At 38.9% G+C, this 15,149-nt stretch overlaps 1 protein-coding gene across 1 annotated transcript in view; it reads left to right on the plus strand.

The window, feature by feature from the left end:
* Positions 1 to 32: 32 nt before the first annotated feature.
* Positions 33 to 15,149, plus strand: part of MTHFD1L (methylenetetrahydrofolate dehydrogenase (NADP+ dependent) 1 like) — a 245,749-nt gene continuing 230,632 nt past the window's right edge. The window contains 7 exon segments of the mRNA XM_043511198.1: positions 33 to 290; positions 1,980 to 2,064; positions 3,403 to 3,453; positions 3,538 to 3,591; positions 9,520 to 9,644; positions 10,663 to 10,763; positions 12,214 to 12,350. Coding sequence (XP_043367133.1) covers positions 127 to 290; positions 1,980 to 2,064; positions 3,403 to 3,453; positions 3,538 to 3,591; positions 9,520 to 9,644; positions 10,663 to 10,763; positions 12,214 to 12,350 — 717 coding nt within the window. The 5' untranslated portion in view covers positions 33 to 126.

The following is a 15,149-nucleotide window of genomic DNA, read 5'->3' on the forward strand; positions in this document are numbered from 1 at the left end:
CTAGCGGCTCCTGCTCCACCTTCCGCCAGAGCCCGGGGCTGCTGCGCTGCGTCCCTCCCCTTCGCCCTCCGTCGGCTCGGCCCCCTCACGCCGCCCCGCTCCAGCCGCCGCCGCCGCCGCCGCAGGATGGGGTTCTCCGCGCTCTGCCGACTAAGCCGGGGAGCCGCCGCCCTGCTAGCGGGCGGGAAGGGGAGCGCGCCCCGCCGGGGCACGGCCAGCAGCTGGGGCCGCTGGGAGAAGCAACGGGCTGGCGGCGGCGGGAGCTGCAGCGCGCCGGGCTCGGCAGCCGGGTAAGCGGAGCCAGCGCAGCCACGTGCCCCGGGGGCTGCGGCTGGGCGGGGAGGTGGCCGCGGGGTCTTTCCTGCCCCCCGCTGCCACTCTCGCGGCGGCCGCGCCGCTCTTCCCGCTTGGCGCCGGGCCGCAGCTTCACGTGGGGGCTCAGGGGCTGCCTGCGCCCCGCTGCGTCTGCTGCAAGAGCTTGGCGGAGTTGGGGCAGAGGCTCCCCCCGGGCCAAGGCGGGTGCTGCTATCCCGCGGCTCCGGGAGGTTCAGCTTTCCTCTCCCCGCCCGCGCCTCAGCGGGATACTGGCCTGCGCCACCTCTCCTGGGGGAGTCACTTTGCAGCATCCCCTGGGCGTGACACGCTCTGCGGGCTCCCGTTGCTCCCCTCGCCTCAAGCACAACACTCGTGGGCACAACACTTCCTTCTTCCAAACCAACGTGCCCTGCTGTCAGGAAAGGGGAAACTAAGGGAGGGCTAACTCTGCCACGTTGCACGTACTCCATGGGTTCTGTGCAATAACATAAAGAATAAAACCAAGTGCTGCTCTCCATGAAGTCAGTTATGTATTAAATTACAGTATGTATAAAATTATGTATTAAAAATTCACTGTGCATTCACATTACACACCAGAGGCTGTGAATTGATTCCTTTACTATGTTTTAGTAATACTGTAGGTTAGTAAACGTGAAAGAATTTAAAATGTACTTCTCTACTTCTGCCCTTTGTTTACTACTCAGATTTCCTTCAGCTGGGAGAATAAGAATCATTGAAGCTTTTGTTTGTAGTCAGTTTCACTTTCAGATTCTTGGGGTTGCATTGCTTGTGTTTCAAACCCTGCAAAGAGGTGGGAAATTTCTGCTGCTCTCTGGGGGTTTTAGAGCTTGTTCTTCCCAGCTCAATTTTAAGTTGTATTCCTTAAATGTTCCTGTAAAGACTGTAATTTTTGTACCCCTGGACTTCAAAGTTCGTAATGTTTATGTATTTTATTTTTTTTTCATTACATGCTGATATATTTTATTTCCTTAATTTTTGATTGATTGATTTGTTTCCCCATTAAAACAGCAGTGAACTGGACAAGGCTCCATTTGTTTCAGTGCTGCTAACAGGCAGTGAATAGCAGCACTGAAACATATTCTAATCTTAGCAAGTTCACTTTGTTGCCTCTTGGGGAAGTTAGACAGCCCTAGAGCTACTGGAGCTATCTGCAGTCTCAGGAAGAGATTACTTGTTTGGATCACATTTGAAAATCATTCCCACCCCCAGATTTTAGGGATACTTGAAATGAAACAACCTCTGTAGAAAGTGCATATGTCAGTGTTACCCGTCCCCTCTAGCTAATAAAGTATCCTGTTCACTGGTGAGTGGATTTTCCAAGCTTTGTGGAATAATTAGAGATGCAGAATCTAAAGAACTGGGCATGTCAGATAAATGGTAAATGCAAGTTAAATAATGAAGGTATTGTGGCTGGATTTGTTACTTCAGTTTTGCAATATTTAGCTGCCAAATGTTACTGTATTTATTAATATATACATATTGCCTTGAAAATGAAAACCATTGAACATGTTTAAATATTTAGTCAGTAGTTATGAATTCTGTCACTAAAATAGTATGGAAAATTAATGTCAACAGCTTTCTGGTCATGGAGTAACAGGGAAATGTGTAACAAACATTGATACTATGTTACTGTTGTGTTGCAGAGAAATCATTCAGAGTTCAAAGAAAGTCCTGGCATCCTTGCAGAAAGGACACCCTACATTTATGCCGACGCTTGCCATTGTACAGGTAAAGTATTTGTTTGTTTATTTAACTGAAGGATTGTTTCTTCTTTTCATTTTGAAACATTTAAAAAAATATTTTTTATGTACTATCAGTAGAGTAGCAGAAAAAATTTAATAGAAGGGCACTTGTACTGATTGGTATTTCCTAGTTAGCTTCTTATAAGCTGTGGAATGAAATCTAATAATAGATTGGGTTGGGGATTGGTCCTGCTTTGAGGAAGGGATTGGACTAGATGACTACTTGAGGTCCCTTCCAACCCTGATATTCTATGATTCTATGAATAAATGCTATATACATACAAAGTATTATTGATAACTTTTAAAAGAAGCAACAAGTTCTGCTATTTGAACATTTCATGAGTGATCAAAAGCTGGCTTTATTGCCAAGTCTTATAAAGAGCTGCTGTCTTTGAAATATACATTCTTAGTGCTGTATAGTTGGTTTCCACAGAAAGTTATGTGATAATTCTCTTTAGGTTCCATATGAAACCAATATCCATTGTCAGAATTGGTGTCTAAGGCGTCCAGACTGGGAAGATGTGTAATAATCCATTGTACTGAGTTATTAAAATGCAAAAATTACAGGGACTAGACAGCTAGAAGGATAGTGATGGGATGCAGGTCCTTTTACTTCTAAGTCATTGGTTCAAATCTGTCCCAGATCAATAGTCACTAAAAACAGTTGCCATAAGATAAATTTCTGTTGGCGTCTGTGAAAAGAGTTGGTGACTTTAGTCCAGTTCCCAGTAGATAGTGGCTCACATCATATTCAATAGAGGTGGAAAAGACTTGAGTTGTGGCATATTTGGGGGGCAGTGCAGAGAATGCTTTTATTGCTATTGACTGTGCTTTACCTAGGGATTCAAAAATGACATCACTTTCAAGTATTGTTGGACTGGTGCCTTTTCTAAAAACTAAACAAATTTGCTTAACGTAGGGAAAACATCCAGCTCTTATCTTTAAGATAAGTATTTCAACATACCAAGCCAAGATAAATATTCCAAGCTGGCCTTCTGTCAGATTCCTATAGACTGGGCAGCTTTAACCTCCTTTCACTACTGGGGTTTTTATAGTGGGGTTGCTGAGAGCCATTGAACCAAACTGTAAACCCTGTATATGATGGAAACTGCTTCAAGCCAGAGGGTGCAGCAATGTATCTAGTTCCAGCATCTTGGAAAGAGAGAAATGTTTGCGCTGCACCTTCTTTCTGTAGTTGTATGGATCAGAGTGCACACAATTTTTCTTAAAATATAATCCTATATAATCATAAAATTCTCTTGGTTCCAAATTCTGTCCTTAGATTACTTACATTCTGCCTTTTTTTTTTTTTGGTCCCTTTAAGGCAAGTGATGAAGATTTGGTGCAAGAAATAAACCAGAACTTTGGCAAAGAGGTGAGGATTAGGAGATGTGGTTTATTTTAATTGTGAGCCCTCTGACCGTTGTAGTAACTTAAAATATTTGTTTTCTCTTGGCAGATTGGTCTGCACGTTATTCACATTTGCCTCCCTCAGGGTAGCAGTGAAGATGAGGTAACTGTAGCGCTTTGTTGGAATCTTTTTCTTTACACTTGAATCATAACACCAAATGGAAATGTTTAAAATTTATATTTATGGCATTCATCACCATTGAATCCTCTGAGCACTTTGCAGACATTACATAAACATATACTCATAGCACTCCTGTGGAGGTAGGCAAATATTATACCCATTTTTATGTGTATATATAGGAAGTGTCAGAGCAGAAAACAGAACTTGGATCCCCTGATTCTCAGTTTAGTGCCTTAACCATAAGAATAGAGTGCATCGTGGGTATAATCTTGCAAATACTCCACGTGTGGAACTTCTGTTGAAGTCAGTGGAAATTCTACATAAAGAGTTTTCACAGTTGGGACCCTAACTTGATATCTTGTCTAATGCAGTTTCTGTTCTCTCCATGCTCTCCAGAATACACATACTCCTTCACTTTATTAGATCAGATTTTAGCCAGAGAAACTTCTAAACTGAATATATTATTTCTAGAATTATTTTAAATATGTTTGTAACTGGCTGTTTACATCACTGCCAGAGGTGATGTTAAAAATAGTAGTAATAAATTCCTTCATTTGGTAATAGTAACATAGAGGTGACTAAATTCTCACTTTGGTTGCACAGTTATATCAGAGGCACTGAACTTATGTAACTGAGGTCAGGATTTGGGCCTGTTTGTATTAAATACAGAAACCCTTATTAACATTGTAAAAGGGCCAAATGAATGTAAGAATAAAAAGGGATTTCAGAGTTAAGGCTATCACCCTTTCCTCTCCTCATCTCATCTCATCGTATCGTGTTTGGGAAGTTTAGGATGTACAGGTGATATTACATTCATCCAGACCCTTCATACTTTCTAAATAATGGCCGGGTTGCAAAGCACAATAGAATTGTAGATTTCATATTCTGTGTTTCATGAATAATTTCCAAAAGTGCTTTCTGTAACAACTAGTTCTTACATACACAGATCCTTCCTGATACAGATTTTTCTATCTTAACCTTGTGGTTGTTAAGGATCCTTACTTTAATATTTTTGGTAAGCCACTTTTACAAATAATGCATTGAATCTGTTACCCATTTAAGAAAACCAGACCTTTCAAACAACAATCAAGATACGGTTTGCTGTGTTCATAATGAATGGGAACCTCATCTGTTGAGTAACACAACCCAGAAGCAGGTAGAAGTTTGTGGATATGAAATCATAGCCTCTGCCATTGTAAACTCATGCTTTGAGTAGGAATCCTGTGAACCATGGAGGTAAACAGCAGTAGCAGCTGTCTCTTTCAGCTGTTAATTTGCACAGAATCAGGTTATTTTAAAACTCCAGATGTGGATTTGTCTTATTCAGGGTAGATGTATTTTTAAAGATGGTACTTTAGTGCTTGTGTATTCTCTTTCTGTTTGCTTCTCTATTATGGTTTTGTTTTGCTTGTATAGGGCCTGATATTTTAGCAATAGCCCCAAATGTAAAAAAAATTCTTAACTTAATTTATCTTCTGAATTATGTATTTTAATAGAAAATAGGGTGTGTGTTCTGTTTTAAGGTGGGCTTGTTTTTACAACTCACTGAAGAGAATTTTGTTATACATTGTGAAAAGATTTTTTAAAAAAAACTATAGGGACCCTATAACCATAATATAGGCTGTCATGATTGCAGGGCTAACTACCTTTGTCCCCTTTTCTGATCTTTCTGAGTGTCCCCTCAGGTAATAGGCCTCCTGCTGTCACCTGACCGGGGTGGAATCCTACATTTCTCCCACTCTACGACTGAGTTCTAAGCTACAGCCCCCCATGTACTAACTATGATTACTCAGCAGGCCCAACTAAGTTTAGCACCTGCAAGTCTTCCTTTTGAGAACTGTGACCAAACAGCTTCCTCACACCAAAATACTGTTTGTTCGTATCAGGAGCAGAGCATAACGTAAGAGGAAAAATGATTTTACACAACAGAAGGCCTACAACGTGTCTATCTTACCCTAGGGCTCTACCTCTGGGGTAGAAGGTCAGGCAGGTTTTGCTTTTTCAGATCCTCCAGCAGACTCTGCATCCATCTGTCATGGGTGTTGTAACTATGGCTGGAGCCTGGAAAAAGCATCTTCCCAGCTAAAAGCTCAGACATTGTCTCCCAATGATTCCTGTCACATTTACTGGGAGGTTGCTGATTGGGAGCCTTTGTGTTGTCTTCTGGCTAGTTTCTTAACAGCGCTACTAATCCAACATGTGCAAACAGTAAACATTCCAGTAACCCAGTGTAGCCCTACTAATGCATCCGATGAAGTGAGCTGTAGCTCATGAAAGCTTATGCTCTAATAAATTTGTTAGTCTCTAAGGTGCCACAAGTACTCCTTTTCTTTTTGCGAATACAGACTAACACGGCTGCTACTCTGTATCCCACTTACTGTTTCCCTAGCCCAATCACATACAGGATTTCTAAAGTATTACAGATCAGCCCCACATCCTTCACACAAGTTTATCTAGTACCACAGCACTTCCATGCTCCACTTCATATTGTCTTCTGACTGAATCATTAAACTAGAAATAGGAAAATGTGTGTTTCTCTTCCTGTGTCAGCTGTAGATGTCCTGGGTAACCTTGAGAAAGTCACTTAGTCTCTCTGCCTCATTTTTCCATCTGTGAATGGGGATAATATAGCCTTGACTCACAGAAATGCTGAGAGGCTTATCTGATTATGGACTTTGATAGTTTGAAATATACTTAAAAAGTGCAAAGTACAAGTAAAAAAATTAAAAGTATAGGATAGCCATATGGAATGGTATTAAGCATGTCAAAATGATCAAGTGTTGTTAATTATTAATAAAAGTTAGCATTTGTATAATGCTTTTCTTCATTAGAACTTGCAACTGCTTTAGAAAGATCAGCCAGTATCATTATCTCCATTTCACAGATGGAGAAACTGACTCTCAGAGCGGTTAAATGACTTGCCTAGTATCACACAGCAGGTTCATTGCAGAGTCTGGAATCAAATGTGGATCTCCTGATTGAGTGATGGTGAGGTCTGTGAGGACTCTGTGCACTCAAGAGTTTCTTTTACATGTACATACAATTTACATAATTTTTTAAAACCCAGGCTTTTTTTAAAGCTATTTAAAATTTATTTTCAAGGTAGTCTTCACAAGCTCTTACTTAGTGCTAGCCTCACTTTCCATTATAAATATGAGCTATAATAAATGTAAAATTACACAACTTTGTAGTAAATTTTCTTTGATTCTGTGATGAACAAAGATACAGCTTAGCCAGGTAATGAAGAAGCGTGTGCTAGTTGACTTTTTTCAAAAAGGAAATTTTGAAATACTGTAATTTGTTTACAGTATAAGTTTTTTAATTTTTGAAGCCACGGGAAAATGGAATGTATCACAATGGATCAGGTTTGATATAGTTGTTTTTATTAGAGATGGATTCAGACACAAAATTCAAATCTGGATTGGGAGTGTTTGTCTAAAATATTGTTTCAACCAGATTTAGGTCAGTATTGAAGTTTTATAAACCTCACTTAAGTCTGGAAGTAGTTGGGCCTCTAGTTTTGGTTTGGGGCCCAACTTTGTGCTTCTTGTGCTGTTTAAGGATATGTGACTGTATCACTTGTCTGTTATTTGGCCAGTTTAGATTATCAAGTTAAACATTTCATAATAAGGGAAGATGAAACCTTTTTTCTGAGTGTCGTTTTGTTACATCAAAATCACCTCCTGCACTAATATCATTGTACGTATTCCTATACAGAGGTTATCTTTTGTTTGGTGAAGAACAACATTTGCACCAGCTGAGCACAAAAACGTTCAATTGGTTGTTAAATCAAACTTTACATTCAATCATTTTAATTCTTCTGGGAATGTTTCCCTTTTAAAATACCTATTTTTTCTTTTGTTTCTAGTTTATCATGTCTTCGCTCTACCCATATTTAAAAATCGAACGCACAGAGTTCCAAAAACAAGTGTTTAAATTTATTTTGGTGGTCTTACCAAAAACTAATTTGTTTTTTAAAAAAATAGTTTTGAAGGCTATACTTCATTAAAGTATATTAGGATCTTGATATTTTGAAAAATATGAGGCAAGATACTTAAGTTTAAAAACAAAAGCCTCTTTATTGTAACAAATTTCATGTTCTTCTTTAGATGGTTGCTGTCCAAAACCACGTTGGTTTAAACTTTGACTTCTGAATGTGTTCTTTGGAACCGTTAATGTCTAGCTTTTGTTAAGATTCTATATAGTAAGCGACCAAATCCTCTTAATATTCAGGATCTCAATACATGGAAGAACGTCGCACCACAATGAGTGTTACGTGAAATGTAAATAAAATGCTGGCATTATAAAGTGCTTACAAAGGAAACTTAGTGGTTTAATTCATAATACATTAGGCTAAAAGGAAAAACAGAAGATTTGAGCAAGAGCAAACAAGTTTTCCCCCTTTTATCATTTAAAATAGAAAATAAATTGCATGGCGGGGGGGGGGTGGAAAGGAGGTTAAAGATGGCCACCAACCAATCCTAGAAGTGTATTGGATTCCCCTTTAATTAAGATTGTATGGGCATGCATCATGCAGATAGATATCAATATAAAAACTACTTTCTTTCCCTCTGTTATTTCTAGGTCCTACAAACTTCTCTGACCAGTTTGATATAGTCATTCCAGAATGCAAAAGCCTAGCTTATTATTATGAAAACTCTTGTTTCATTGACAGGGCCTGGGGGGGGTGTCTTGGTCTTTTGTCTGTGACATAGTTTTCAAAACTTACAATTTTTTTTTAAACATGCCATAGACAAGAATATCATGATTTACTGGGGCTATCTGAATAAAAATGTGACATCCCACAACGATAAATTCTAGGACTTCTGCAGCAAAGCCCAAAACAATCAGTGGGCCTATCAAGAAGACTGGTGTAGGGAAAGAGTTAGTTAACATGAAATGGTGCACAGAATATCTTTTCCCTGCTCCATTTTGACCTAAGTGTAGAAGGGAGCAAGATGGGAGATTGCAGGTGAGTTGTGACAGCTTGGATGATTGCAGGATAAAGATTTTGGTGATAGAGAGTAATTAATGGATTTTAGAGGTGTTAGAGAGCAAGAACTAACAGGATTTGATGGTTGTGTAGATGCAAGAGGATTAGAGCAATGAGTTAGAGGACATGGGGTTGTGGCTTTTCCGACTATGAGGCTAGTGGTACCTCGATTTGAGCTGAGTGTCTCCTTTGAGGTTCTTAGAATTCCTGACAAGTGATCATGATCATGTGAATTTTTGTTGTATCAGGTCATGGTTTCACAACTGCTATTTTTTGTTTTTACTACCTCCAAAAGTTTAGTAGGTGCTATTTAGAACAAATAAGAGTGTTCCCTGTCACAAAGTTTACAATCTCTATTTTCGATGTGTTATAGGAAATGAGAGTGATAAACAAATGGGGAGGTAGAGTTAGGAGGAAATGGAAGATAGGACAAGGGTTACAACAAAATCACACAGTTAAACAGTTTTATCCATGTAAACATCTTGATGATTCTGAATTGTAGTTAGTTTTGTTTTTGGTTTTAATATGGCTAATGGAAATTGTTTTTGCAGGGTCTTATTCTGTGTCCTTGCCCTTTAAATATCATAATTAAGCTCTCTTCCCTTTTCCTTCGTAATGGAACAGGTCTCTTTACATACACTTATCTGTTGACCATCATTTCAGCAATGTTAGGGACAAATTCCCTCAGTTATACCCCTGCAACTTCATAACTGTTAATGTACTTACTACTCACTAAGCCTTGTGTGTATACTCCACAGATTTGCTGCATGCTTCTTTCTGCTAAAGCATGAGAGAACTAGCCAGATGACAAATGCCATGTGTTACAAGCATTATTTAAAGCTACAACCCATTTTTATTTCATAATGTTCTACTTTTGACTTTATGCTGTCTTCTAAGGCATTTTATTAACTTCCTAGATTGTTGGTGAAATCTTGAGACTCAATGAAGATCCTGCGGTTCACGGCATTGCCCTTCACCTCTCTGAAAATGCATACAGCAACAAAATATTAAATGCAGTAAAACCAGAGAAGGATGTGGATGGGTAAGCTAAGTAGTGAGAGGTAGCCAGAGCAGATACAGGTTTTATGGCTCTAAAATCTATTTTCCCCATTGCTTTTCACTAATGGACTCCTCAGTCACTGTGTTTAACTGTGTCATTAAATGTGGACAAAAGATTATAAAATTAAGCACACGGTGTCTGCTTAAGTCATTTTGATAGTATTGTGCTTTAATCTTTGCTAACTGTAAGCCTGAGAAGTAGTGTACTTAAAGGCAACAAAAACCATGTTTCAGTTTTATCCTCTTCATTCAGTGTTAAGGTCTTCCAGTCCTGCATGGTTGTCATTCTTATTAATTTAATTGACAGCATTTTTAAAGAAAGCTCCAGGGTGAGGGTTTTTGCTGAACCTCTAAAGGGGACATGGGTCTATGGTAGTTTTAAGACAGATTTGCACCCTCCCAATCTATCCTGAACTGCTCCAAGGGCTGGAAAGGCCCTGGCATAACTTAAACAGTCCTTGGGTCCTGTCTAAATTACAGCAACTACCCTGGGCTCCCCTACCATTTTGTTTCTTTTGTCTCCTCCTCTCACTCTTGTCTTTTTTCACACGCTCCAATCTTCTGGAATAACATTCCTTCCTATGCGTCAATTTTCCTGAGTACTTCCAAACCTCTTTAAACCCTCCACTGCTTTTATGTAACTTTCCATCCACCCCTGACAGATGCTCTTGGATCCGTTTTTCCTCCTCTCTTTGTTTTCCTCTTATTCTACTTGAACATGTGACAAATTGTTTTGTACTCATTTTATTTCTTCTAGCCCTTGTTCCCCTTTTTATCTATCTTGATGGTTCTGTATGTTTGAAATCTAAACTCTTGGGAGTAGTGCTAGATATAGCAGTTTAGAGATTAAAATAATCTAGTAACCATATACTCTTGCTAGTTCTGTGAGCCATCCAGTCTGAATTTTAACACATAGGATGTAACCCACAGGGCAAGCTCTAATTAAAATACATCTCTCACACACATTCTGTTCTATATGTTTCCATGTTTTTCCTTGATAGAGTATCAGATGTAAACCTGGGACGGCTGGTGCGTGGAGATACTTACAACTGTTTGGTTTCTCCCACTGCCAGCGCTGTGATGGAGCTTCTTGAAAAAATAGGTAAGACAATCTTGCTCAGTTCTATTTCTAATATTGCCAAGTACAAGATTTTGTATTCTGGTTGATTTGTGAGATTCCTGTATAAGATCCTTGGTAGTGAAATCTTTCCCTAATTTTTTTTTTCTTTTCAGTTTTTGTCATACATTAGTTTTTTTCTGTATTTCTTCATCCTTTTTTCTGATATGCACAAAATAAACATGTAAACTCAATGTAAATCCACTGTAGTGGTTTTGCCACCTGAAAAACCATGGTAACAAGTTAAAATAAATAAATCCTACAAACACCCATTTGGTTTGGTTTTTGTTTTCTTTTATAAAATATATAAAAGTAAAATGAAGACTGTGGTCCCAGTGACCCTCACAGCTCTATGGGAACACATACATTTTATAGACATAGAGAGAAACTGTAAAGCAAAACTTTGTTTGTTTTGTTTTGCTTCTTATTGCTTTTTTACTATTTTACTATGTATAGACACAGCCTCAGTTTTTCTTGCTTAATTTTACATTTGAAATAACAGCTCCTTGCTTCCTTCTTTTGATGGAGAATCTCGGTAAAAACTGAATTCAGAATTGCAGATCTGTTTCTAGGAGTAGTACCATGACATTTGTCGATAGGCTCACGTTTTATTGGCTTGGATGCTGCTATAGGCAAACCCATTTTATAAGGTCTCCAGAAATACCTGAAACTTTTATAAAAACAGAATTGACACAGATTTTACCTAGGAGATCAGAGATGAATTTTGGATAACACAAAAATTTGGATAAATCAAAAATTTCCTGTAGATTATTAATGAATGGCTCTTTTGTTTTGGATGACATTGTATATTTGATAACATTGACATTGCAGATGACTTTACCTGTAAACCCCAAAATTATTTTGTTTTGTTTTTTTTACATCTTTTATCAAGGCTTAAATCAATTATGACAATGATTCAAAAACAGACCCATGTCCCATTGCGCTTCTGAATTTTGGAAGCAACTGTCCTTTAAAAGTAGGTGAATTTTAAATAAAATGGTGAAGTACCTGGTGACAACTGGATAAAGTAGAGGATTATATGCAAACAAACCCAGATCATTTAATTCAGCAATATGTACTGAACATTCACACTAATCAGGGTAAGATTGTCACTTGTCACAAAGTGACACAATGTTCAGTACTTTTTGCTGAATTAAATGGAATCTGGGTTTGTTTGCATATAATTGGAATCTACCTTTGTGTTAGTTCTTCCAGAGACAAGCGTATGGCATTTTCGACATCGGAATGATCAGAAATTTACTAGCAGATGGAGCCCTTTTATAGCGCTTCTTGTAATTAAAAACCTCGTCTCTTAGTAAGGCAAATGGCAGAAAGTCCACTTACATGGACATCTTTGCTCCAATGAAGATTAGTAGTGAATGTCTTTTACTACAGTAGACAGCTTAACTGACTGATGGCTTTTCTTGTCAAGCAGTTAAAACCATAGATGAAAAGAAGGTGTTACTAGTGGGAACTTGTGGGCCTCTGGAAGCCTCTTTGCAGTGCCTGCTTCAGAGAAAAGGTGCCATGATTATGAGCTGCCAGTGGAAAACACAGCAACTTCAGAGCAAGGTAAATATTTTCTAATGTCAAATCATAAGAAGCCACTCAGCAACTCTACAGTCTTTTTAATATTTTCTAACATTGTGGGATGATTCTGGCAATTTACAAAAGGAAGTAAATAATTTAAGAAGGCTTGAGTTACTCTGTGCCACTAGTAGTGGCAGGGAATATTTTAACTAGTGCAAATTGTTACAATTCATGAGATTTTTATGCTTCAGCATAGGTTTGGGGAGGGAGGATATTTAATGGCATAATTTCACTGATACAGTAATAGCAACCTATCAGAAAACACTTTTGTGAACTAACAACTCAAGAATAACTTCAGAATTGTGCTACTGACTTTTTCTCCTTTTTAACTGAAAGTGTTGAAGCTCTTTTAAAAAGCAATCTCGTAATTGGATGAGATGAAGAAAAATGTGTTGTAAGCATATGTATAACTGTTTTATGTAGTATCTAAAGGGTTGCTCTTGCATGTCATTCTCATCCTCCCACAAACTTTTAAATCTCCAGTTCCTTTTGATAATTAATGAGGAAAAAATCAGTTTGCGTATCCTTTGACCTCAGATTTCTCTCAGAATTTGACTTTACTTCCTGATTGAAGGACGGGTTGGAGGAGGGGCCTGATGATGATGATTGGGGGTGGAAGCAGAGGAGATAGTAGCTGAAAGAAGCTGGCTGTATAATAAACTTCTAGAGGAGATGCGTTAAAACTGTCCCAAGCAGAGCTATTTATAACCCAAAAAGAGAGAAGAGCCGGATGTTCCATGAAGTTCAGTAGGGACCTCTCTGTCAATCTGTTTTGTGTGGAAGGTGCTTCAGTACTACAGTACTGGGTGACAGTACAAATCTCAAGCTATATAACTCACGAGAAGGCTCGCTGTTCCATTGCCCGGACCGTTTCAGCACTCAGATAATTTTCCTTCCCCTGCTCACTCAAAAGCAGTAGCTCAGTGAGAAGTTAAGAGCCCTGCTTCAGAATATTATGTATAGAACCACTTGTGAACTTTTTTAGATTGCAAGCTATACACTGGTGTTTACACAAGTGTATGCTCTCACACACAATTTAAAACAAGTTTTATACACTTGTGTACTTCAATCAACCCTTTTCCTCAGTGCTAGAAAGAGGTACCTGATTCTTGCTGCCATAGCATTAGGACCTCTTGCATGAGGGTACTGTTACATAATTTATGACCTAAAGAAATTCACAAGGGCTTCCCTTGTTAGGACAGAGAGGAGCAGAACTCTTTCTAGCACTGAGGGACAATGGAAAAGGGTTGATTGAAGTCTGAGCATGCAGGATTTGTTATGAAACGTTCCTTTGAAATTTGTATGTGTTTTTAATTTTTTTTACAAAACGGTTAGCAAAGGGACAGTCCTAGGGGCTCTAGGTTCTACTGTATTACAAATAATAAGCGCTAGAGAAAAGTATATGTTATTCCACTCCCTTGTATCTAGTTCTTATATTATTGGGCAATTTACAGTGAATAAATCTAATCTGATGTTCCATAGAGAATGCCACAAGGTGGCAGCCAATTCAAAATTTTAATGTAGAATATTTGTTTTGGATTCAAGGCTTGAATGAAAGAAGAGAAATATACTTTGAATTGAAGTCGAACAGGTGTGGTGGTTAGAAAATTTTTACTTTGGCAAATCAGTGTTTTTGCAGCTGATTATATCATTATTCTGGCCATCTTACTTTTATGGTTTAAGTGAAGGACAACATTTTGAAAAGTATACACTTCTTTCATCTGTGAAAAGACGTTTCCATAGTTTTAATTTAAATCTAGTTTTTTAATTTCATTCTTTAATCATGTCTGTCTCTCTGTGTTTTATGACCATGTACTGCAAGGGTAACTAGAAGAGAAGGATGTATTTTACTCATGTAGAGGGGTCCTTACTAATTATAGTAAGGGCTTGTCTACACTACAGAATTAGGTCGACTTACAGCCACCGCAGTAATTGCATCTGTTGGCTGTTGGTGTCCATAATACTTCCTTCTGCCAGTTGTGTGTGTCCTCACAATGAGTGATTGCACCAGCTGAAGTGGGGCATTGTGAGGCACTGACAGCTGGAGTATGGGGCACTGACAGCCATTTGGGGCTCACAGCTGGAGCTCCTCTGCCCTGGGGCTGCCAGTCAGAGTGGGTTGGGGCTCAGTTTCACAACAGGGAGCCTATTAGTGGTGAAACTGACATTCTTGTCAATTTCACAGCTGCTGTTATTTCATATTTGGTCTCTGGCTCTGGCTGTCAGCCCATAACCATGCTCAGCTTTCTGGCATTTCCTGTGACTTACCTGTCTTAGCAGATCACTATTAGGAAGCAGAAATCAAGCCCCAGGCAGGATGAGGTTTGAGGTTTTACATGCCAGTCTTCTCCAGTACATTTTAACTTTTGTCTCCAAAGGAGTTTCCAGTTTGTCTGGAGGTCTAATCAGTGGGGCTCTGAGTAAACTTGCCTTTGCCTACCTCAGCTGCAAGCCTGGACTACTATGGCACCTGAGCAGTAACCCTCCCAGTTCTAATAAACTTAGTCATGTTGTTGTGTAAGCTTGTGGCTTATAGTTTTACTCTACCCTATTGCGTATTCAGAGGTCTTCACCTTTGTCTTGTCCCAAGAGAGCCCAGGGATCAGGAGCTAAACAGAAGGTTTCTTGCTTGCCATCATCGAGTATTGATGGTCCCATATTTATAGTATCACGTTACAAGAACTATGGTTATATATGAGGATGTGGACTTGTTAGTTCCTGTTTTCCCTTGCATGTGGAAAGGCCTGACATATGTTTTGTGAAAATTTGGTAAAATGCATT

Source organism: Dermochelys coriacea, chromosome 3, assembly GCF_009764565.3.
Source record: "Dermochelys coriacea isolate rDerCor1 chromosome 3, rDerCor1.pri.v4, whole genome shotgun sequence".
Taxonomy (NCBI): domain Eukaryota; kingdom Metazoa; phylum Chordata; order Testudines; family Dermochelyidae; genus Dermochelys; species Dermochelys coriacea.